Raw genomic sequence first — 24,399 nt, 5'->3', positions numbered from 1 at the left:
GGCCGCAGTACGAGTGACAGCCAGGCCCATGGGGGGCTCGCGCCCCTCCCCACTCAGCCTCGCCGCCCCGAGGGAAGCAAGCTCGGGGAGCGGGCGTCCGCGGCCCCTTTAAGGCGAGGAGGCGGCCGGAAGTGCTGGCGGCCGCGCTGCTGCAGCTGCTGCGCATGCTCACTCCCCTCCTCCTCAGCCTCGCTCCCTGCCCCCCCCGCAGCCCAGGACTCGGCCGCTCGGAGACGGTAAGGGGGGAGGGCGCCGCTGCACTACGGGAGCCTGGAGGGGCCAGGCGCGGACGCGAGTGCGTAGGGGGGTGAGGGAGGGGGCAGCGCGCACGGCCGCCGTACGTGCCGCCGCTGGGAGAGCGGACGTCGCCGCGCCGCCGCGGGGGGGTGGGGTGGAGGGAGGGGGGAAGGCGGGAGGAGGGGGAGGAGGCTGCGCCTGGCGTGCGCTGGCCTGCAGCGAGGGAGGGCGGGGCCTCCGGGAGCCACGCCCCCTCCCGTCTTGAGTGCTGGGGAGAAGTTGGAGGCTGCGGCTTCTCCCGCCCCAGCAGTCCTCTGGCTGGGAGGCGCCGTCGGGGACACCCCCCTGTTGAGCTGCTGCCAGCTTGTCCTGGCAGGGCTGTCCGTGTCTTCTGCACACCAGCACATGTTCAATGGCAGCAGCCGCACCCACTGAAGCTGCGAGTTGGGGCAGGGGGGACTCGACCTGATGAACCTGTGCCTGTCTTGCAGCTTTGTCTGTGGAACTCCTTGCCTCAGGACCCCTCGCCACGGCTGCCTGTGGAACTCCTTGCCACAGCTCTCCTGGCCGCAGGGTGTCTGTGGAACTGCTTGCTACGTGATTCCTTGCCACATTGTGGAACCTCTTGCCACATTGTGTGGCAAGGAGTTCCTCAGACAAAGCTACAAGACAGGCACAAACTCAACAGGTGAAGTCGTTTCCCCCCCCCCCCCACCCATGCAACTTCAGTGACCTGAAAAGGGGACTGGACAGATGGGTGGTGGAGGAGGAAAATAGGAAAATCCATCACAGGTGACAATCCGTGAAGGGTATGTGCAACCTCCTGGTTTTTAAAGTAGGCTACCTCAGAATGCCAGATGCAAGGGAGGGCACCAGAATGCAGGTCTCTTGTTATCTTGTGCTCCCTGGGCCACTGAGATGCAGGAAGCTGGACTGGATGGGCCTTTGGCCTGGTCCAGTGGGGCTCTTCTTATTTTCAGTTTTTGAGAGGTGCTTCACCTGTTGAACCTGCCACCTTTTTAATTTCTTGTTACAATTTATGTTCCTGGCAGAGCTACCTGTGTCTTTTGCATAAGGTGTGATAATATAGGCAGATGTTCAAATGACAGCTGTCTCACCAGCTGAAGCTGCAGGTTGGGGGGAGGGGGAACTTCACCAGTTGAATTTGTGCCTGTCTTGTAGCTTTTTAAATGCACAAAAGGGAAAAAAATTGCCATAAAGAGCAGATGTTTGAGGGAAAATCCCCCTGAAACCTTCTTGTGGGGGAAAAGGGAAGAGAGGCAGCCTTTAGGGAGGCGCAACTGGGGACACCTTTTTCCCACTTTTATTACTTAATTTCTTGTCTTAATTTATTAATTTTAATCTTATCTTTATTTTTCCTGCTTGTGCCTGTGAATAGGTGCAGTGACTGGTAGACCTTCACATGGCTTCCTTACTACCATGGAAGCTGCATAAAGTGGAGGGACTTCACCTGTTGAACCTGCAACCTTTTAATTTATTGTTGTTTTAATTTATTCCTGGCAGGGCTTGCTTATGTCTTTTGCACAAGGTGTGATAACACAGGCAGATGTTCAAATGGCAGCCCTCACCCATTGAAATCGCATGTTAGGGGAACTTCACCTGTCGAATTTGTGCCAGTCCTGTAGCTTTTTAAACTGCACAAAAGGAAGTTTGTCCCATAAGAATGGAAAGTCCAGAAGGTGAACCATACCAGAGATGCAAGCCCCCTTAAAAAAAAAATTGAATTAAATATTTTGAGGCTGCAGTTCTGTGCATGCTTGCTTGGAGGAAGTGCCATTGAAGACATTGGAGTTGCATCTAAATAAAGATGCATAAGATTGCATTGTAAGGTACAAAATTACAATTGGTTGTCCTTCTAATGTTATACAAGTGCCTAACGTCGAACCTGAATCCAAACTGATATATATACCTTTTAAAGAACTGTTACGGGACCCAACTGTCCAGGTGCAATCCTATGCATGTTTATTCAGAAGTAAATTCCACTGTGTTGAATGGGGCTTACTCCCAGGTCAGTGTGCATAGGACTGGAGTTTTAAACCAACTGGAGTTAGTGAATAAAACTAACATTTTGTGACTTGGACATATATTGGGTCCTTATGCATTAGAGAAAAATTGACTGATTGTGGGTTTGTACCTTATTTACATGCTTAAGTCTGTGGGTCTATAGATTATGAGAATGATAAATGTGCATATATTCCCTTTCAACAGAAAATTTTCCATGTTGTTTACATAACAGCATAATAAGGAGCTGATTGCTTGTCCTGAAGGCGCTCAGTCTAATAAATAATAATAATAAGGGAGGTACCAGCAAACTGCCCTTCTGACTGCTGGGTTGAATAGGGACAGGTGCTGTCTTCATGCTAACAGGTGCATCTGCTCAGAAGTAAGTCCTTTTTTGTTGGGGGGCACTCCTAAGAATGAGCCTTAGAAAGTTCCCACTTTAGAAGATCCCTTTTTTGCCCAGTTGGGGACAGTTCATCTCCTTAAAACCCCTCTCCATGAATGAATGAGAGTTCATTTCTCCAACTTTGTTCTTCATGCAATAATGGAGAATTGGTGGTGATTTGGCACCTAAAAGAATGAGTTTCATGAAGTTGTCTCAGGGTCATGGCTTAGTTGGCCAAAGGACCCACTTAGTCTCATGGCCAAAGGACCCACTTGAATTTTCTCACAGTGGTATCAATATGAGGGAGTCTCTAAGGCTCTGGCTGAAACACACCAGGCAAACATGGATAACCCTAATAAATAAATAGTTTTGATTGCCTTTTACAGATATTTTTTGTGTTGTTCTTATGCTACCCTCTTTTTTTTCCACCCACTGATGACACCAAAATGAGGAAGTGTTTTTTGTTAATTGGGAAAAGCCTTTCACCAAAAAAAAAAAAAAAAAAAAAATGCAGGTAGGAGGCCAAAGAATTATCAGCTGCTAACCGTATTAAAGGTGGAATAAAAGTGACTGTACCTTCTCTTGGACCACCTTAAAACTAAGGCATGCTGCTTTTTTGCGGTAATCAGATAGGCCCCCCGTCTTCTAACATGGCAGCATTAGTACCAAAGACCCTGATTGTAATCCATGGTAGTGGGCTGCAAGATTAGATTTTGCTCTTATCTTTGTTGGTCAAGCAGCTGTCTGCAAGCTAAAAATAATTTTGGGCAACATCTCGTGCAGACGTCCTGGAGATTGACACTGTTTTTGAAGGACTTGTGCTCTGAATTTGGTGTTTCAAAGGTTGGCCTACCAATGCTCTCCTTCATCCCTCTGTCTAATAAAGGACACTGGAGAGATTTGGCCTTTGTCTTTCTTGCAGTGCTCAAGTTCTGCCTTACCACATCTGAAGGCTAATGTGCTAAAGAAGTGGACCTGGAAAGATTTTTCCCTTGCAAGAATCTCACTGTAAGGCAGACTTCAGTTGGTGGAGTACAGCAAAGGAGGCCAAGTCTTCCTCAAAATCTTAGTGCCATGTATAAACATTTCTTTGAGACAAGAACTGCAAACCCTGTCCTTCTCCCTTCCCTAGGCAAATTGCTTTTCCTCTTTATCACAGCCAAACGCTCCATCACTGCAGGTCTACTGTTTGGGGGACTGATGTTCTTTTCTCCTGCCAATCTTTGTAATGTGACAGGGAGAGGTAATAGGGAGATTACAATGTCAAAAAAGATTTTCTTGAGACTTGAATATTTCAGGAAATGCATGTAGTCCCATGGACTTGGTTAACCCACACAGTTAACATAAGAAGAGACCTGATGGATCAGTCCAAAGGCCCATCTAGTCCAACTTCCTGTATCTCACAGTGGCCCACCAAATGCTTCAGGGAACCCACAAGACAACAGACGCAACCTGTGTCCTGGTGCCCTCCCCTGCATCTGGCATTCGGAGGCAGCCTACCTCTACCTTGCATATACCTACCATGACTTGTAACCCGTGATGAACTTTTCCTCCAGAAATTTGTCCAATCCTTCTTAAAGGCAACTAGGCATGATGCCATCACTACTTCCTGTGGCAAGGAGCTCCACAGACTAATTACACATTGGGTAAAGAAATATTTCCTTTTGTTTGTTCTGACTCTCTCAACACTCAAGTTTAGTGGATTTCCCCTGGTTCTGGTGTTATGTGAGAGTGTAAAGAGCATCTCTCTCTATTCACTTTATCCATCTACATAATATTTTATGTCTCAATCATGTCCTCCCTCAGGCTTCTCTTTTCTAGGCTGAAGAGGTCCAAACTTTGTAGCCTTTCTTGATAAGAAAGGTGCCCCAGCCCAGTAATCATCTTAGTCGCTCTCTTCTGCACCTTTTCCATTTCCACTATGTCTTTTTTGAGATGCTGCGACCAGAACTGGACACAATACTCCAGGTGTGGCCTTACCATCAGTTTGTACAATGCCATTATAATATTATCCATTTTGTCTCAATACCTTTTCTAATGATCCCAAGCATAGAATTGGCCTTCTTCACTGCCATTGTACATTGAGTCGACACTTTCATCGAGCTGTCCAAAAGCACCCCAAGATCTCTCTCCTGTTCTATCACAGATAGCTCAGAACCCATTAGCCTATATGTAAAGTTTTGATTCTTTGCCCCAATGTGCATGACTTTACATTTACTTACATTGAAATGCATCTGCCATTTTGCTGCCCATTCTGCCAGATCCTTCTGGAGCTTTTCACAATCTCTTCTAGTCTTCACCACTCGGAAACGTTTGGCCACCTTGCTGCTTAGCCCTTAGCATGCGTTCCAGGACAGATCCTTGGGGCACTCTACTTTTCACCTCTCTCCATTTGTGAAAATTGCCCGTTGACACCCTGGTCCTCAACCAGTTCCTAATCCAGGAGAGTACTGCCCTCTAATTCCCTCACTGTGGAGTTTCCTCAGCAGCCTTTGGTGAGGAACCATGTCAATTCGGAAATTCCAGATATATAATATCCACAGGTTATCCTGTATCAACATGTCTATTGACCTTTTCAAAGACTTCTAAAAGGTTTTTGAGGCAAGACTTACCCTTACAGAAGTCATGCTGATTCTCCCTCAGCAAGGCTTGTTTGTCTGTGTGTTTTAATATTTTATCTTTGCTGAGGCTTTCCACCATCTTACCTGGAACAGACATTAGGCTGACCGGCCTATAATTTCGTAGGTCCCCTCTCCTTCCTTTTTTAAAGATCCGTGTGACATTTGCTCTCCTCCAATCTTCTGGCGCTGTGGCCATTTTAAAGGACAAGTTGCATATTTTAGTCGAGATCAGCAACTTCATTCTTCAATTCCTTAATAACCCATGGGTGGACGCCATCAGGGCCTGGGTTTTTTTTTGTCAATTTAATTTTGTCAAATTTTTTTGTGATTTTTAATTTGTTAATTAGGTCTGTAATTTCTTCTCTTTAAACCCCTATCTGACTTAATTCCTTGGTCAAGGGGGGTGATTCAGACAGCGGTATCTGCCCAAGTTACTTTTGTAGACTTCTCCTTTCCCAGCATAGCATGTGCCTCACTTCTTGCTAGGGCTGCTCCTCCCCCCAATTCTTTAGTCTCTTTTGGAGCAGCTTAAACTAATGGCAGTCAGAGTGATCTTGACATATTGGCCTGCCGGATCAGCTAATGGTCTCATACAGTGGTTCTCACACATTTAGCACCAGGACCCACTTTTTAGAATGAGAATCTGTCAGGACCACTGGAACTGATGTAATGACTGGAAGTGACATCATCAAGCAGGAAAATTTTTAACAGCCCAATCCTATCCACACTTTCCTGGGATTATGCTCCATTGATTCTAATGGGACTTAATAGGCATGCATAGGATTGGGCTGTTAGGCTACAATCCTACCCACACTTACCCAGGAGTAAGCCCCATTAACTATCATTGTTCCAAGCATATACATAGTAGCCTGTTAAAGATACAGACCTGTAACATTTCCCCCAATGCAGTCACATACCATGGTAGCATCAGGTCTAATATATTAAAAATAAAATATTGAAATGAATGGGGACCCATCTGAAATTGGCTCATGACTCACCTGGTGGGTCCCAACCCACAGTTTGAGAAACACTGGTCTAATGAAAAATGGGCAGCCCTGAAGAAGTAGGGGGTGGGCAGGACCATCAGAGGAAGTTCAAAAGGTGCTGACATTTATTTTGATTACATGTTTCTGTGAGTTGTTATGCACATGGTCACCTGCAATCTATTTTTATGATCACACAAATTGTCATTAACTTAAAATATCTGCCCTTAATGCTGCAGGTGACACTATGTTTGTTTGTGAAAACCACTGTGCCTTCCTTGTGAAAACAATGCAAACAGTTGCTTTGCTGTTTGTTTACTGCTACAGCACGCTCGCTATCCAGCCTCTTGGACTTCATGTGAGCAAATGGCAAATGCCGAAGTGAGCATCCCAGTAGGGGATGTGGTCATGGTGCCAACAGAAGGGAACGAAGGGGGAAACCCAGAAGATACCAAAACCCAGGTGATCCTACAGCTACAGTCAGTGCAGCAAGGGTAAGTGAGATAACCATTACTAGGGCTGGGTGTATTCTGTGGCTGTTTGCAAGCTAGGAATAGTTGTGCAGAAGATGGAGTTTCAAGACTTGCTGCTTTTCTCTACGTGACAATCTGCACCTACCAAAAGGGTCTCTTCTATACAATTGCTGTTTAGCGTACAGGAGAATTGTCTTCTATTGCATCTGATCACTTTATCCAGGATCCTTCCTTCCACAAAATTTTATTTCTATATCTGTCTATTACATGTATATACCCCTTTTCACATAGAGAAGAATTTTAAAGATGTTTTCAATAAAATAAAATCAGAATGAGCAGTCTGAGTTAGTCTTCCCTTTACAGCCCTAAGCAGTTTGGATTCAGGGTTTTAAAAGGACAGCTTGCTCCCACTGGCTTCTGCCAGCACACTGAGATCTTTGAGAGGAGGATCTGTTCTGCATTTCACTGCTTTCTGAGGTGTGACTGGTAGGGATATTGGAACTACAGCCTGGGGGAGCCACATCTGGCAGGCCACAAGATTTTATCTGAACCACAGCAACTTTTTGTCAGAGAGTTTGCTAATTTAAATTTCACTCATTTATAAAACCGATTTTTTTTTTTTGGCCCACGAAAATGTGTAAAATATATAATGTGGCCTTCATACTGAAAAGTTTGATCTCTGTTTTAAGCTTTGGTGTCCTGTTCTAAGAGCCAACTCCTGGTTGGCTCTTTCTCTCCCAACTTTTAGAAAAGGTCACAGAAACTTCTTTTTTCAACAAGCTTTTAACAGCTTGTTTAATAATAATAACAGACAATAATAATAATAATAACAATTACATATAATTATTGTACATATTATACATAATTATTGTACATAATTATACATGTAACATGTAACATATTGTACATAATTATACATACATATGTATAATTACATATACATATAATAATAATAATAATAATAATAACAGATAATTTGCTTTCCTGACCAGACTGTTTTGTTGCTGGGGCTGGTGGTTTCTCTGTATTAAGGGTTTTGTTGCTGTTAAATTTCTGTCTTGCTGTTGCTGTTGAAATGGTTTGGAAATGATTTGTTTTTCATTATTGCTGTATGATAATTTGAGGGCCTTTCTGGTCAAAAAGCAGCTTTTAAATTTTAATAACAAATCTTGATATTCCATTTTCACTGTGAGATGGAGAACATGCCTTTGTAGCTGTGATTTCATTCTCTTAGATGTAGGAATGCATGGGCATAGGGGGTAAGACTGGCATAATTTCCATTCCACTTCAGGATTCTTAACTGCATCTTGAATACAGCTTACCTTTAAAACCCTAACCTGGTTTGTGTTTAGGATGTTTAAGGGACCATTTGGCTCTCACATGATCCCTCTACCTGCTACTTTAAGAGGCTGCATTTGCAAAAAATGTCTCCTCAAATTAATGTAGCACAGCATTTTTACCCGTAAGAGTCTGGTGACGAAATACTAGTCAGCATTTATATAGCACGTTCAAGTGTTCAAGGTGCTTCATATGCATGATCATGTTGTGATCTGTACAACTACCCCAGGGCTTTTCAAACTGGGGTGTTGCGACACCCCAGCCTGCGGGCCCTAGCCCCTGCCCCCTTAAGGGGCGGGGGCAGCCTGGAGGCAGGGAGGAGGCAGAAGCGCGATCACCAATCATGCTCCACTTCCGCTCCGCATCTACTTTCACTGCTGCAGGGAGCCCTGCTGCAGGTCACGCTGGGCTCCCCGCATCCCTGGGAGGCTGTAGGGGCTTGGGTACGTGGGGATCGCGCCGCTGCCTTCCCCTGCCCCTGCTGCCTGCCGCCCATGCAAGAACTTAGTGGCTGTCAAACTCTCCTAGAGAGTTTGAGAACCACTGAACTACCCCCATATTGCAGCAGGGAGGCTGAGAGAGCGTGTGGCTTGCCTCTTGCTACCTAGGAAATTCATTTCAGAAGTAAAATTTGAATTGGGAACTTCCTAAACTGGGTGCCTAAAAGCAAATAATTGTACTGTAAATATTTAGCTTTTCCATCTCTATATACTGTAGTTTGTTTACTGATGAGTACTTTTTACAGCAGGATCTATCAAGAGGCCTCAGAGACCAATACAGCTGTAGTTGCTGTTGAAACACACACTATCCACAAGCTTGAAGAAGGCATCGGTGAGTCCCTTTATTTCTTTATTGCATTTAATATTCCACCCTTCCTTCAAGGAACTCGGAGTTACAAGCATCGTCTCCCCCACATTTTTATTCTCACAACATCCCTATAAAGTTGGTTAGACTGAGGTAGCAACTGGCCCAAGGAAACCATGTGATCATGATTGGGTGAGGATTTTTATCCCCCCGCCCCCAGCACAACACTTTAACCTTGACATTAATGTTGGGTTCACCAATACCATTTCAACTGAGTGCCATTTGTAACTTTCATGTACTGAATGTCTCCTATGTTGGGGGTGTGTGGATCTGAGACCAGTAGAACCAAGAATGCTGTGTTGTCTCTAATTTCAATGACACTTTGGCTTTTGCAAACAGGATGTTCTTAGCTAGTTGTGTTAGCAGATATTAAAATCCAGGGACCCAAAGGCATGTAAAGAAAGCATGCCATGCACCCCTGATTTTTAACATCTCTTAAATGTTTCTGTCACTGTTAAGTGACCTGTCAGTTACATATCTAGCTACATATCTTCATAGAGGCTTAATTTGGCGTGTTTTATTCACACTTTCTTGAAGTGTTAAAATGTTGTTTTTTTCTGTATCTTTTAACTTCCTTCCCCTTCAAGCATAGGATTACTTCCATTCGTCATGTGATGCCATGTGGACCTGCTAGTGTAGCATGTAGTTTATGTACAACACATTTGTTTTCCTTTGGGAGGGGGTCTGAAGCTCAGTGGTGGAGGAACAAAGGTCTTCTTTTCAAAGCATAATTAACAGAAATTGTTTCCATAAGATGCAATGGTGGCTGTTAGTGGCTACCTGTCTTGATGAATATACTTAGGGGCCACTCCTATCCAACTTTCCAATCCTGGTGAAGCTGCAATGAAGCACTGAGGAAAGGGAACAAACATTCCTTTACTGGGAGGAGGCCTCTGTGGCTACCCCCCTACAACAGGATGCAGTGCATACTTCATTGGCACGGCTGCACCAGTGCTGGAAAGTTGGAAAGGATTTGGCCTTAAGTCTATAAGCTGTTTCCCTGTTCCATTCTGGAGGTTTGTCTGAAAGTTGGAATGAGTGTAAGCCAGAACAGCCAGCTCTGTGCAGAAGAGTCTTCCATAAGTCAGATGTTCGTAACTAGAGTATCTGGCATATATGGTAATGCCAGGTTCAGAGACTACATGCTTCTGAGCACCAGTTGTGGGGAAGTAATAGCAGGAGACTGCTGTCTCTCTGCATGTCCCGTTTCTGGGCTTCCCAGAAGTTGGCCGCCTTTGGAATCAGGACGCTAGACAGGACGGTCTGATCCAGCAAGGCCCCTCTGGTGTTCCTAGAGCACATTCAAAAAGTCTCAAGTTCAGCCCCTGACATCTCCAGCTAGAAGGATTTCAGGCGGTAAGCTGAGAAGGACTTCTGCTTGAAGCCTAGAACAGGTGATTCTGGGCTAGATGGACCAGTGATCTGATTCAGTATAAGGCAGGCAACTTCATGGGTTTGCACGCATGCCTTGTGCTTTCCTGAAGAATTATCTCCACTGTTTCCATACTTCTGTCTGCAGATCCCAGCAGCATTGAAACCAGTGAAGAGATTGAGATTGCCTATCCTATTACTTGCGGTGAGAGTAAAGCCATACTGCTCTGGAAGAAATTTGTTTGCCCAGGAATCAATGTCAAATGTGTCAAGGTAAAAGCATGGTCAGGCTGCCTTTGGCAGCTGCTCTCTCTGCTCGGTGGCTTGTTTGTTGAAGGTCTCTCTTGTCAGGGCCTTTTTATTTTCCTTGCTTCACTGGGTTTGTTTGGAACATGCAGAACACCTAGCAAAGTTCAGCTGTGTCAGTTCAGAAGGCAGAATCCCATCTGCCCCCCCTCCCCCAATAAGGGCATTGGGAGCCTCAAGCCATTCAATTCATTATCCTTCATTTTTGCCTCTAAACAGTTCCTTATGCTGAGAAATTTATCTCATGCTTTTGGCTCTAGGACCAGTAGATATCATCTCCTGACAGCTCTGGGGAAAGAGACTATGGGATGCTGGAGGTATTCCACCATACCTTGGGGCACCAGCTGTCCATAGGTCTTGTGATCAATCTTTGAAAAGCAAATTTAAAAACCAAATGTTCAAGTTCAGTGTTAGAGTCTGGAGAAAGGCGCCTCACAAAGGGTTCACCTTCCTTCCAGGGCTAGGAAGCTCATCACGCCAACCCAGAGTGTTTACCAGGTTAATGTTGGTGCAGGTTAAAGTTGAGCTGCAGAACTCCATAAGACATATCTGCTAAATCTGTAGGGGCAGGCTTCTATAGTCTTCTATACACTCTTCCCCTTTGCTGTAGTCCATGTTGCTGAGGAATGGGAGAGAGCAAGAAAGGAAGGATCTCACTGTACCGGTGAGGAATCCAGTATATTTGGGCCATGGATGCAGTGCAGGTTGGTGGGTATTTGAGTAGCTGAGGTTTGTCTGGCACATCTGTCAAGTTTACTGATCCCCTAATAAATCTCAGTCCTGACTGATGGGCAGCAGAAGCCGCAGTCAGCAAATCTGATTGATTGGTCTCTGTCCCACTCCTGCTGATTTCAGGCCAGCCTGGCCTGGAACCCATTTCACATTACTGGGATTTGTCAGCTGCATCTTCCGTTTGCTGTTGGCTAACCCTGTTGGCTTACTAGGAAAATGGAAGGGTGAGTTCTCTGAGGAGCAAGGTAGTAACAACTTTAGGAGGTGACTGGGAACAATAGTGAGGCCCTTGCTGCTTCTCAGAGAGCCACATGTTGAGGTGGTGTAGGCAAGCAGGGTCCCTTGAGCTCTAAGAGCTGTCTTGGAAGAGGAGAGGTTGTAATGTTTTATCTAGAACAGTGGTTGCCAAGTGACTCACGGGCCTGTCTAAAATGGGCCGTGGCATCACCACCATTTTGTTGTGTCTTTGGAAAGGATATGATGAATAGCAGCCAAAGAGAAGGTTGCTATTTAATAGTTCTGCAGAAGGTTGATTTTCTCATGCCTGCTCAACAAGTTGCATCTCCCAAAATTTACTCTTCTGTGAAACTGTTAAAGATACAAAATCCTTCCTGTCCATCCTTGTTGTCACAGAGAGAAAAGCAGGATGGTGATTGTGCAGGTTTTTTTTTTTTTAGATCACTTTGTTGCAGACTATAGCTTAAAGGTGGATCCTGCATTGGTAAAAGGGTGAAGGCTGGTGGCCTAGAACACTTATGGACAAGCCAGAGTGCCGTTTCCCCTCATTTAGGACTGAGGATGAATTAACAAATTCATGGTGTGACCAACAATGTGCATCTGTGGTCATTGGGGTGGGAGAATCTTGGTTTAAGCCACTGACATGGAGGTGGGTGGTATATCTGTTATACACAGAAGCACCTCCTGGTTTTTTTTTTCTTTCTGAGAATTCGGATGCTCTCTTCTATCTGTTTTTTAGTTCAACGACCAGCTCATCAGCCCAAAGCACTTTGTTCATCTGGCTGGCAAATCTACCCTGAAGGATTGGAAGCGAGCCATTCGCCTGGGAGGAATCATGCTGAGGTAATGGCCTTCTGCCATTGTAGAAATTGTCTGCCACAGAAATTGTCTGTCTGTCATCTGCCACAGACCTCTGGCTGGGACTATTTTCATTAACCCTATGCCTTTTATCTCCTATCAGTGACAAGTGGTACTGGGGGGTTCGGCGTGATGCATTTGAGATATGATAGAATTTGATGCTTTAGCATTTGAATGGTCCTTCTTAGGAGAACATAAGAAAGGTGCTCTGGGAGCTATAGACATATGATTGAAGAGTGGCAAAGGCTATTTCCTTTCACGTAATACACCACTGTGTTGGACCTACAAAGGCAAATGGGCTTTTTCTCTGCCTCTCTCAGTGTCTCCTGCTATTCAAGCAGTTTGTATGGGACAATGCCAGACAAAACTGAATTCTGCAACCAAAATCAAGCATGTAGATTTGTACAGGGTGTCTTTTCTTTCCCTGCCTTGTCAAATCATAAGAAAGGGCAAAGAGCTATGCACAGCTATGAAAATCCTGCACACTTCCTTTTTGGCATCCAAGCAACATGCTTGGATGTTACCTATGTACTTTCAAGTTTGCATTTAGTGCAAGAAAATTACATGTAGTGTGTATGTAGTGTGCAGATGAGAATCTTAGCAGGAAGAAAAGGGTCTTAGCATCCTCAGGATGCTGGACAACATGCTCAGTCCCAAGACTTGCCACTGTGTGTAGTGTGATTGAAGAATTGCGTAGCGATGATGTCTCTAATGGACTGCCAAAGCCATTCCACCATTTTGCACTTTTCAGGTAAATATCCAGGCCGAGTTCACACCCATAAATTTGTTTTTTTACCACTGTGCAGGAAGATGATGGACTCTGGGCAAATTGACTTTTACCAGCATGACAAGGTTTGCACGAACACCTGCCGCAGTACCAAGTTTGACCTCCTGATCAGCAGTGCCAGGGCACCAGTGCCAGGGCAGCAAAGTTTGGTACAGACGCCCACTTCCGCTGACGGTAGGGCACAGGTGAACAGGTGTAGACTTGATTCCTACTATTGTAGCGTTGCTGTCCACCAGGTCCCTGTAACTTATTATGTAATGCTAACATTCTCTCTGCTCACCTCCTAGTCCTTCCTCCTCCTTTCATTTTATTTCACTTGAGAGAACCATGTAGTCTCTCTGTGAAGACCAAAGCACTTCAAGTGTAGAAACTCTAAAGGAGGAACGGGACAACCATGTGGATTTTTCTGCTCAAACTTCTGTTTTTATCCTTTTTACTTTGGGAGGGGCCACCTTCTGGAACATTTGTTGAGATCCGTGTTTACTGGATTCGGGCCGTTCTGGTGGCCTTGCATTCCCTGTTGCCTGGGCTTCAATAAGAGCTGAGACATGGCTGCCTACCTATGAGTAAATGTGCATGTGTGGCTCAGTTTCTTTTTGCCTTCTTTTAGAATATCTTAAACTTGGGGCTCAATCCTAACCAACTTTCCAGCACTGACATAGCTGTACCAATGTGGCATGCACTGTAGTATCCTGTAGTGGGGAGGCCGTCAGGGGGACCTCCTCAAGGTAAGGGCATGTTTATTACCTTACCTTGGGGCTGCATTGCGGCTAGGCCAGAGCTGGAAAGTTGGTTAGGATTGTGCCCATAGATGTTTAAATGCATCTTAGGGCATTTAAGCAATGAGCCAGTTTGAATTAACTTTCAACACATGCAAGCTGTGTGTGGTGGAGAAGCAAGGATATTCCTCGCCTGCCCACCGCATCTCCCTCTCTGCTTTCTGCGACCTGCCAAGCATCTACACATGGATGTAACATGTGCATAGTATTTATGCATAGGCCTAAATCATGTGGTTGACTCCCTGGTTGTATAAGAAATATTAATTATGTGGTTTGTGTCTTTGCATGTTGGTTTTATGCGTGTAGGCACCATGCAGATATTTCAGCAACCTGTCATGCATCTGCAGGCAAATTAGGAAAATGTAGTCTGTCTTCCTCTACCATGCACTGCTTGCAGTTATGGAGAGATTTGGTTTAGCCAACCACTTACAACCTCCCCCTGGAGACATCGAAATTTTTTTTACCCACAATGGAGTTCCCCATGATGGGCTAACACATGTGCCGTCTAATGTGTGGGCAGCATTGGTATGGCTGTTGCCTGGGTTATATGTTCATTTCACCAACTTTTGTGTGGGAATCCTAATCTTAAATTGGCCCTTAGCCATTCCAGAAAAGTTGGAGAGAAGAATAGTTTTGATGCCCAAACTGTTACTCTTAAATGACACTGGGGTATCCATGACAAGGAACCTATGGTCCTAAACTGCAATTGTGCTTACTTACCAAGGAGCAAACCCTGTTGAACACAGTGAGACTTACTTTGCAGAAAAAATACATAGGATTGTGCTGTCTATAACCAATATGATCTGATTTAGCAGCAAGAATGCTAATTGCAAAAAAGGAGGGAATCCACAGAAATGCCTCTGAGAAAACAGTTTTGAATGTTTGGCCTGTTGTGATGATGAATCAACTCTTAGTCCATTTGTTGACTTGGAAGGAGTTTCCAATAAGGCGTCCTTGTCTCTTTCCTCCTGCAGGAAGCATCGCCCAGATTGCTGTGTCTGAGGAGAGTGTGGAGGAAGGGATTGAATGGAACTCTGCTCTGACAGCAGCTGTCACCATGGCAACTGAGGAGGGAATCAAAAAGGACCCAGAAGAGATTTCAGGTATGTTCCTTCTTTGCATGGTTTACCCAGTCCACCTGCCCACTCCCTTCCCCTCCATCCGCTGTCAATATAATAATGCAAAACTAGGTTGACATTAGAGGTGAAATATACTTGTTTGCGGGGGAGGGGCGAACAAATGGTGGAATTTTATCCAAATGTTTCAACTGTGAATGTTCACATGGAATCCAAACGTAATTTTTCTTTTAAAAAAATCTATATTCAGAATTTGAATTCCCAAATTTCGCATTGGAGTCCTGAGTTACAAATGCATCCTTGGGATGGTAAGAGATGGGGCAATGAACTATATGAGAAAAATGTATGCCATATCCAGAAAGCAGTGGGGAAGGAAGAGAGAGCTGACCTAAGCAAAATTCTTATAGATGTAATTGAAGGCCTGTCATCATCTGTAACTACTGGAACATTGTGGACTGCTTCATGTATGCATGTACATCACTCAGTACCTCAAATACTTGGTGGTATACATCTAAACATGTGTGCTGCCTGTGTTGAATGCTGTCTGAGACGGCATAAAAGTTCAGTTTCTGCTGTCTGATCAGGGACAGATGTTTTGTAGGTATCATTTAATCTTGAAGTCATGAACATGCATAGAAGAAGAGTGTGGCTGGAGCAAACCAAAGGGCCACCTAGTCCATTATTCTACTTCCTTCAGTGTCTAATCAGATGGATCCAAGAAGCACATAAAGAGGCATGAGGGCAGTAGGCTTCTGACACTCTTGTCACCCCAGCAACTGGTACTCAATGGCACTCTGAGTGCGGAGGATCCATTTAACAAGCCCTTTCCCCAGAGAAAAAGCATTGCCTGCTGGCAAATCTCTAGACAATGGTGCATAGGCTGCAGAGAAACGTCTTGGCAAGGCTGTATGACGCAAACCCCTGCTATGAGCCATACACTTTCCTCTTCTGTTTATTGTTGCTATGCTGTTAGTGACTCTCGCAATGCTAGACAAGAGCATTAATGCATTATCTCCCCCCCCCCCCCCCACTGCACAATCCAGCAGTAATTCATGTGCAAGTTCTCTGGTTTTGGAATTTAAGTAATTTCTGCCCAACGTTGCATATAGGCAACCGAGACCAAATGTATACACCTACAGGCATGGCAAAAAAGAGTTAAAAATGTGCAAAACCCCTAAGGGTGGTCCAGTTCTGTCTCTAGGATATATTGTGCAACCAATGGGTAAAGTCATGTTTTGTCTGTATTGTGTAGGGTTTCAGAAGCTGTGAAATGCAGTTTTTAAAACACTAGGGCACTCTCTGCTACTGCTGTCTGCCTCCCCGATCAAACTGCATTTTTGCAAGCTACTTTCCAAGGATGCTTGCTGCATGTCAGTTCTCTGTTCCTGGAATGATTACCAGTGTAGCTTTGCAATGCAATCGCCAAATGTGCCATCTTCCCTGAGTTTCTTCCTTCTTGTGCCAGAGGACACGCTGATGTTCTGGAAAGGAATTGCTGATGTGGGCTTGATGGAAGAAGTTGTCTGCAACATTCAAAAGGAGATAGAAGAGGTGCTGAAAGGTGTTCAGCAGCGCCTTGACCAGTCACCCTTTCAGATTACTGGTGGGTAGGAGGTCAGCAGTCTCTATGTCCATAAATTATTACCAGTGGGGCTCAATTTTCATTTTCTTTTTACCTTTGGGAAGCATTCTGGCTAGTTTGAAAAATCCCAACTGGTCTTTGCGTAGTACCCTTTAAAGAACTCTGACCCTTTCCTTAAGCGTTTGGGTTCTGATGACCTACCTCTCCTGGCAGGTCTCAACCAGCTGAGATGTGGCAAGCTCTAGGCATACCTGGGTACCATGGCATTATTTCCAAGCAAATAATGCAGCAGCTGTGCTGAGGCTAAGACGGTCGGGTCTGTGCATGCATGAGGACCTCACCTACAGAGCCATCCCTAGAAGGATGTGGGCTGTGTGCAGGCCTAGAGGAACTCAACCTATATATTGATCACAAAAGCTCAACTAAGTCAGTGGTGCAAATCCAAGCAGCCCAGGACTGCTCCGATCTGGAGGATCTGGAGGAACAGGGCTAGGATCTGGCATAAGTGCCAGATCCTGGCCCCGCTGCCCACCCCCAGGAAAACCTGCCACCAGCCCTCCCCCCACCCTGAAATGCCTCCCTCCCATCTCCTCCCCATGCTCCCCCCGCCCCCCACACTGGTTGAACTCGGCCAGCACAAACTCACCCTGCCCGGGGTCCACGTCAACACAGGGAGGCCAACACATGTCCGTGTGCCAGTCTATCTCACCTTATGTCAGCACAAAAGTACTTTACGGCACTTTTGCGATGACGATGGGCCAGCACAAGGGGCTTGCGCAAGCCCATCTGCTGGTCGTATTGCACCCTAAATAAGTAAATGAAATGTTTACAATATGTATAAGTTTAAAAATCTGTGTAAAATAAAGAAGAACCCTCCTAACCTTCCCAAGCAGTTGCTGATCTGTTTAACTCATTTCTGCCCAGCCCACAGGTGTACACATTTGATCCCAGTTGCGTATATGCAATGTTGGGCAGAAATGGCTTAAAAAAAATTCTCCAAGAATCCCAAAGGCTGCAATCGTATCCACACGTGCCTGCGAGTAAGCCCTACTATCATTGTTAAAAACCTATACATAGTAGCCCGTCCAAAGTACAGATCTGGGACGTTTCCCCCAACGTGGTCACATACCATGGTAGCATCAAGTCTAAATCTATTAAAAATACACATTGAAATGATTGGGGACCCACCTGAAATTGGCTCACAACTCTTAGCGGGTTCTGACCCACAGTTTGAGAAATGTTGCCTTAGGCTACTCCTAAGCAGACATGGGGGGGGAATGTCATGGCACGGTTAGAAGGCAGATAGAGATTCTGGCACATCTCCCTTTTTACACTGAACATCCCAACTCCAAAACTAATGTCCATCTTCTAGAGATAATATGTCGGAGCAGTTCGTCAGTACATTTTGCAAGCAATCCTCATAACTGTAGTTCTGTGTATATGCTAGATATCTTTCTTGGAGAGTTCCTAGCACTGCCACCAGTTGCTGTTCCAGGGTACTTGTCAACAGCTATTTCAGTTCCCTGTGTTCAAGTGTTCGTAATGTGGGTGTATACTGATATTATTATAGTCACAGGTGACAGCCCCTAAAGCATTAGATACTGTAATCCCACACTGGCAAATACAGAGGGATCCAATTATATTTGGTGGGGTGATCTCTCTGGGTGGACGTTGAATATTAGACAATAATCTGTGGAAGTTTTCTTATAGATGCTGCTGTTTTAAATAATGTTGCACACACTTTTGGCCTGATGGACACAGTCAAGAAAGTGCTGGAGAACCGGAAAAGCCAAACAGATCAGGGAGAAGAGCAGTTTCTTTACACTCTTGCAGGTAAGATCAAAATTGGGAGCACATTTTTTACGACACACTAGTAAGTAAGTAGACACTACTGGCAATAAGTAAGGGTGCGTTCGTTTCTTCTTTTGCTGGGTGTTGGTGTTGCTTCAAGACAATGTGTCCAAGAGAGAAGTGCAGTTTCTTAGCTCTCAGACTGCTACGTTAATTGCTATGGGAGTTGCGATGTCAACGTGTAAGTATCACGGGCTTCTGTTTGATATTTTTGTGATGTAGTTAGTGGCAAGCAATACATCGCCCTTTTCCCTCTGTTTGTGACTTTTTAATTTTTTACTTTCCCAATATTCTCTGCAGGCCTTGTGCTCCCCTTCACCCATGACCTCACATGAGGCGGTGGCTGCTGCCGCCAAGAATATTTACTGCTTTTCAGTGAAAAGTAGTTTTTAAAAGCAGTCTATGTAGCTAAATAAATGTTTCCCTATCTCCAAAGAGGTTTCAGTCTTTAAAAAAAAAAAAGATGCCGAAGAGACACCAGCAACAGCCACTGGGAAAGACACCATGCTGGAGTAAAAAGGGACAGTTGTTCTCCCTCTGCTTAACTTAAGAGAAGCACCACTTTAAAAGGTGCTTCTTTGTTCATAAAAGCAATGAGCATCCACAAGGCTAGCCTCTCCCCCTTTCTGAAAGCAGTGCCCTGATATTTTGTTAGTATATTTATTTTTTAAACAATAATAGACACTGAAGGCCCAATCCTAACCCAGGGGAAAAACCAATGGACCGCCACATATGTCATACAGTCAGCCCTGCCAGTGCAGAATGCAGAAGTTCCCCTGTCAGCAGGTGCTTTCCAGACCCAGCGCAGCAGTCAGAAAGTTATGTGCCACTATTAATGGGGTGCAAAGTGGCCACCAGTACAACCCTGTCAGTGGAAAGGCTGCAGCAATGCTGAGAGTGCGATAGGACAAGGCAGAGTCGGTGAATGGATCCTGAATCCTATTCCTGAGCTGGACACGTTTCCCCCCCCCCCCCCGGCTGCAAAGCTTTACATCAGCAACAGAGCTGGCATAGCTCAGAGGAGTCCCGTAGGGAGCTGTGTGGCAGCCAAAACAAGCATGTAAGTGCTACTCCTCCTACCTTCCACCAACTAATCTACCATGACAGAGTATAGGATCTGGTGGACATCATGCTGGCGCTCCTGCCCTCTCAACATGGCAGCCACATAGGATTGGGCTGCAAGAAGCAGTAGGCAAGGGAGCAAGGCTCCAGCTCTCAGGAGGACCCAGATTTGAGACTTTCTTCAGCATGAGGTCCTGAAGTGATTTGGACCTAAGGAGCAGACACCTCCTGCCATTCAAAGCTCCCTCCATTCTTACTGTCTTCCTCATAATTAAATGCTACCTCTCCTTATGCCTGTGTATATAAACAAGAATCTTTGCACAAACATGTATCTTTGACCTCATTTACTCTAGTTGTAAAATGTGTGGTTTTCATACAAACATATGAAATTGTCCTGTATTGATTCAGGCTGTTAGTCTAGCTGGCCCAGAACTATCTACATTGGCAGATAATGACTTCATTCATATAGTCCATACCTTCTAGGGTTTCTTATATGGCCCTTTCCCAGCGCTATCTGGAGATACCAGAGACTAAACCTGGGGCTTTCTGTGGGCTGTGCAGGTGCTCTGCCATTGAACTACAGTCCATTGTTTTAGGATAACTTGTACTGTTCTGTCTGGTCCCAGGGATTGTGCCTTGGTGTTTTTTGTGCCTTACTGTCTTTTATACTGGTGAGCAGAGTGGCATTTTGTTGTCGTTATGGATTTTTGTCCTTTGCCAGTGAGTGTGACTCATCTTCCATGTTTCTGTCCACATCACATGGAAGCTTGTTTCTGTCTGAAAGTCTCATGGCCGTATACTGGCATTTAACATTCGTAATATTTTGTGAGGCTTTACACTGCGCATTGCAAGCTTCCATGTGATGTGTCCTTCCTTTCAATTGTTTCTGTTGCTTTTTTCTCTATCCTTGTGATAGATCTGCAACTGGAGAGAGTCGTGTGGTTCTTCGCTTTTGGTTTTATGTTTTTTTCTCTGCCCTTCTTTTTTTCTGTTCTCTGAGAGCACTGAAGCTGTCTGCAGAGACAGTCTGTTCCACCCACCTTTCCATCCTTGTGGTGGGAGCAGCAGACGTGGCTGAAAACATCTCCCCCTGCCAAGAAGCTGCTTTGCTACCTCTGTGAAAATATACTTTTTCCCCACCTCTATTTTGTGCTTGGAAAGAGACCCTGTAATCTTGGCAGTGTTTAAATGTTTCTCTGAACAACACATTCTTCTTCCAGACCTAGACCGCCAGCTGGAGGAGCAGAAGAGACTTGCCAGGGATCAGAAGGCAAGGACTCAGACTGTGCAGAATGTCGTCCTGATGCCCATTGGTCCCCCCAAACCTCCAAAGAGACCTCGGTTGCAGCGTCCTGCCTCAGCCACAGTCCTGAGCCCCTCGACCCCCATCCAGCAGCCTCAGTTCACCGTCATTTCCCCCATCACCATTGCACCCATGGGACAGCAGTTCTCCGTTAGCAACATTCCGATGGCAACAATCAGCCAGGGCTCCAGCCCAGTGACTGTCCACACCTTGCCATCCGGCTCGCAGCTCTTCCGCTACGCCACCGTGGTCTCTTCCTCTAAGACCAGCTCATCTGACACGGTGACCCTTCATCCCTCATCCAGCTTAGCCCTGCTGAGTTCAGCAGCCATGCAGGACAGCAGCACCCTTGCTAACGTGGCCACGGTGGTGAATCCTGTGGAACTGGTTGCCATGGAGTCTGGGCTGACTTCTACTATCCAGGCTGTGGAGGGCACCTCGGAGGATGGACAGACCATCATAGAAATAGACCCAGCCCCTGACCCAGAAGCCGAGACAGAGGAATCGGGGGCCAAAGCTGTGATTTTGGGGACAGAATTGAGGACTGAGGAGAAGGTGGTGGCTGAGGTTGATGAACACCAACACCAGGTCCACAATGTAGAGATATTGGTCTTAGAAGACTAGTTAGGAAGCCAGACTATTCTTTTGCTCAATTGTTCATCTCGAACTCTTTTTTTCTTCTTCTTTTTTTACAGCCTTCCAGGTAAGTTCCTATGGGTCTCTCTTTTTTAGTTATTTTCACATGGGGAGAGAGCAGGCTCCATCTGTACAAAGCAAGCCATCACTGAAGGGAAGGGGGGAAAAAATCTCCTCCCTGATCCTAACCAGCCCTGTGGAAGGGAAACAAGCCTTTACTATCGATGAAAATGCACCATGAGTGATACAGTCCATAGATTCATGTTTGAAAAAAGGTTCTGTCACATCTCAGTTGTACTTGAAGAAGAAAATTGGAAATTGATCTAACTGCTGGACGAAGGTGATCCTAGGTAAACAGATTCCTTGTTCACCAGCTCCCAACTGCCACAGGAAATACAGACTTATCTACTCAGCTGGTATTCTGCTTTCTGGAGAATAAAACAGCAAACCCTCCAGATTCTAGAGAATACCCATCACTCACTTGCTATAGGGTTGTTGTTTTTTTTTGCTTTCGTTTTAATATTTTTTAGCTCCTTTTCCCTTTCCCCCCATCTTTCTGCAGCTTGTATCCTCAGCCTATTTGCCCAGTCTGTGGCTTCTAGAACCTGATTCTCAGCTCTTTCTTTTATAGCCCTCCCCAGTGGTTTTTCTTTTCCATAGGCACTGTTACAAGAATTGCTCAAGCCTTGCACACATTTTTTTAAGAAAAGGAAAAACGTACAGTCAAACACCATCTACTCTTTGAGTATAGCACTGACATCCTGGATGTATCGAGCGTGGGTTGTGCCGTTGCATGTTGGGAACGTGGGGCTCAGTGGGCTATTGACTCCGCACGCTGAGAACCATATCAAGCTTACTCACTATATATATGGATATATATATATATCGGTCTTCAGGATTGTAGCTAGCAATAAGCTGGCACAGGTGACTGCTTGGTCTCCCTTCCAGTTGGGTTGGTGTTTTGTTTTTGTTTTTTTCCTTAAGAGGAGAATGTGAAGAAGGGATTTTTTTTTCTTCTGGTTCATTTTATTAAATTTTGGAGAGTGAGAACTCTTAGAGGGAAATCTTGGTTAAAATATTTAAGCTCCACAATAAGAAAAAAAATGACTTTGGGCATGGGGAAAGTACTGTTGGGTTATTTTTTTTCCATTAAAAGGTTAAAAAAGAAAATTCCCAAAAGAATGACTGGATTTTTTAAAGCACTCTTGGTATCTGTGAAATGAATCACAGCAGCCCCCTTTAGACCCTGTCGGAGCTTGCTTTGCCAGTTTCTGTTAGCTTCACCGAAGTTCCTGACAGCAATAACAGAAATATGTTTCGTAACATCTCACCTGATGTCTAAATAACCATCATAGACTCAGTGGACAAATGCATCACATCTTGTTCTTTATGGGTCTTGTTAACTACCATTTATTAAGTAGAAGTGTTGAAAACTAGGATGTAGGGATCCTTCGCTGGGACTTGCTGGGGAAACACCTGTTGGTTGCTAAGCCCTCCACCAGTGACAGCACCAAGAAACTAAGGTTGCAGTCCTATACATACTTTCCTGGGACTGAGTCTCTTTGAACACAGTGGGACTTACTTCTGAGTAGACATGCATAAGATTGGGACTGTAAATCATGCTGGTGTGCTGCCAGGTCACTGGGGTGATCCTTGATGCCCAAGCGCTGCCACAAAATGTCCCAATGCCTCCAAAGCAGGGTGCAAGAATTGGAGAGCATGGCAGATCCCCCATGAGAGGGTCGATCTTTCCACCCACTCAAGGCAAGGAGCAGCTGAGGATCGCTTAGATAAGCCAACCATCTAGGGCAAGCACAAGGGAGAAAGGCCCCCTTCCTTTTGAAGAAACGTGGCAGGTGAAACGCTGGAAAACAAGACTTCAATGCAAAGACTTCTGAGAATGACATTTTTAACTCATTGGTCCTTACAACAATCCTATAAAACAGGCTGAAAAGAGATGGCATTTTGCCCAAGACTGTCCTGTAAGTTTCATTACAGGGCAGGAATTTGTATCTGTAACTTTCACATGCAAACCTAGTGTACTCTGCACTGCATTGCACAGTGTCCCAAAACACATCTCACAGTGGCCCTTCTCAGTTGTTACTACATGTACAGGAATGCTGTATGGTTGAGGACAGTGAGAGTGTGCTGGTATGCAAGTGCTGTCCCTTCCCATTGTCACAGTGTTTATCTGAAGAGGGAAACATTGTTCCTGGGAGGAGAATCAGAACACCGTGTTCCAAATCTCAGGGATGATCCAAATTCTCCTGATTCTCTCCCTGTTCCAAATTCTCTCCCTGATCACAGTAACTGTAGAAAGTGGGGGTTGTGGCACGAGAGCATGGTCCTGCTCGTGGGGCTTGCTTTACTACCCTCCAATAAAGCAGTGTTCTGTACACAAGGTGATTAACAATTGAACAGAGCTACTGAGTGAAGCATGAAAGAAGTGGCGACCACACTTCCAAACCCAACACCTGAATTGTGACCTTCCCAAAGTGCTTCATTATTCACTTTGTAAGTGGGAAGATCTTGAGAGATGCATTGATCCAACCAGCAGCATTTCTATCAACTGCATCTTGGGTGACTGGAGGGGTTTTGTGGTGTTCTAATATGGGGGGTGCCCCAACCCCAGCCCGGGGGGCATTTGCAGCCCTTGGAATGCCCAATCTGGTCCTCAGGGAGCCCCCAGTTTCCAATGAGCCTCTGGCCCTCGAGAGACTTGCTGGAGCTCATGCTGGCCCAACACGACGACTCTCAGCACGAGGGTCAACTGTTTGACCTCTTGCGCAAGCTGCGGGCCGAGGGCTCCTTCCACTGCTTGTGTTTCATGTCTGAAGCAGCAGTGGCAGCAAAGGAAAGGCCAGTCTTGCTTTGTATAAGGTCTTTTATAGGCCTT

General features: G+C 45.3%; 1 protein-coding gene across 2 annotated transcripts; it reads left to right on the top strand.

The window, feature by feature from the left end:
• Window positions 1-217: 217 nt before the first annotated feature.
• On the top strand, window positions 218-22,632 carry GMEB1 (glucocorticoid modulatory element binding protein 1). 2 transcript variants are annotated; one of them, XM_066638955.1, is made up of 10 exons: window positions 218-236; window positions 6,576-6,742; window positions 8,808-8,890; window positions 10,443-10,567; window positions 12,309-12,412; window positions 13,234-13,388; window positions 14,968-15,096; window positions 16,535-16,672; window positions 18,362-18,484; window positions 20,785-22,632. In XM_066638955.1, the coding sequence occupies exons 2-10, from the start codon at window positions 6,615-6,617 to the stop codon at window positions 21,489-21,491; spliced, it is 1,692 nt and encodes a 563-aa protein (XP_066495052.1). In that variant the 5' UTR covers window positions 218-236; window positions 6,576-6,614; the 3' UTR covers window positions 21,492-22,632. The 2 variants fall into 2 exon arrangements, with proteins under 2 accessions (XP_066495052.1, XP_066495051.1); XM_066638954.1 differs by having other exon boundaries at window positions 8,805-8,890.
• The last annotated feature ends 1,767 nt before the right edge of the window (window positions 22,633-24,399 follow it).

The sequence above is a fragment of the Tiliqua scincoides genome, chromosome 10, assembly GCF_035046505.1.
Source record: "Tiliqua scincoides isolate rTilSci1 chromosome 10, rTilSci1.hap2, whole genome shotgun sequence".
NCBI lineage: Eukaryota > Metazoa > Chordata > Lepidosauria > Squamata > Scincidae > Tiliqua > Tiliqua scincoides.
Note: the sequence above shows the minus strand (reverse complement) of the source record. Positions and strands in the feature narration are given on the sequence as shown.

Coding starts and splice junctions, on each gene's coding strand:
- GMEB1 (XM_066638954.1), top strand. CDS start 6,615: ATGGCAAATGCCGAAGTGAGCATCCCAGTAGGGGATGTGGTCATGGTG. Junction 6,743..8,804: donor CTACAGTCAGTGCAGCAAGG/GTAAGTGAGATA, acceptor TACTTTTTACAG/CAGGATCTATCAAGAGGCCT. Junction 10,568..12,308: donor TCAATGTCAAATGTGTCAAG/GTAAAAGCATGG, acceptor TCTGTTTTTTAG/TTCAACGACCAGCTCATCAG.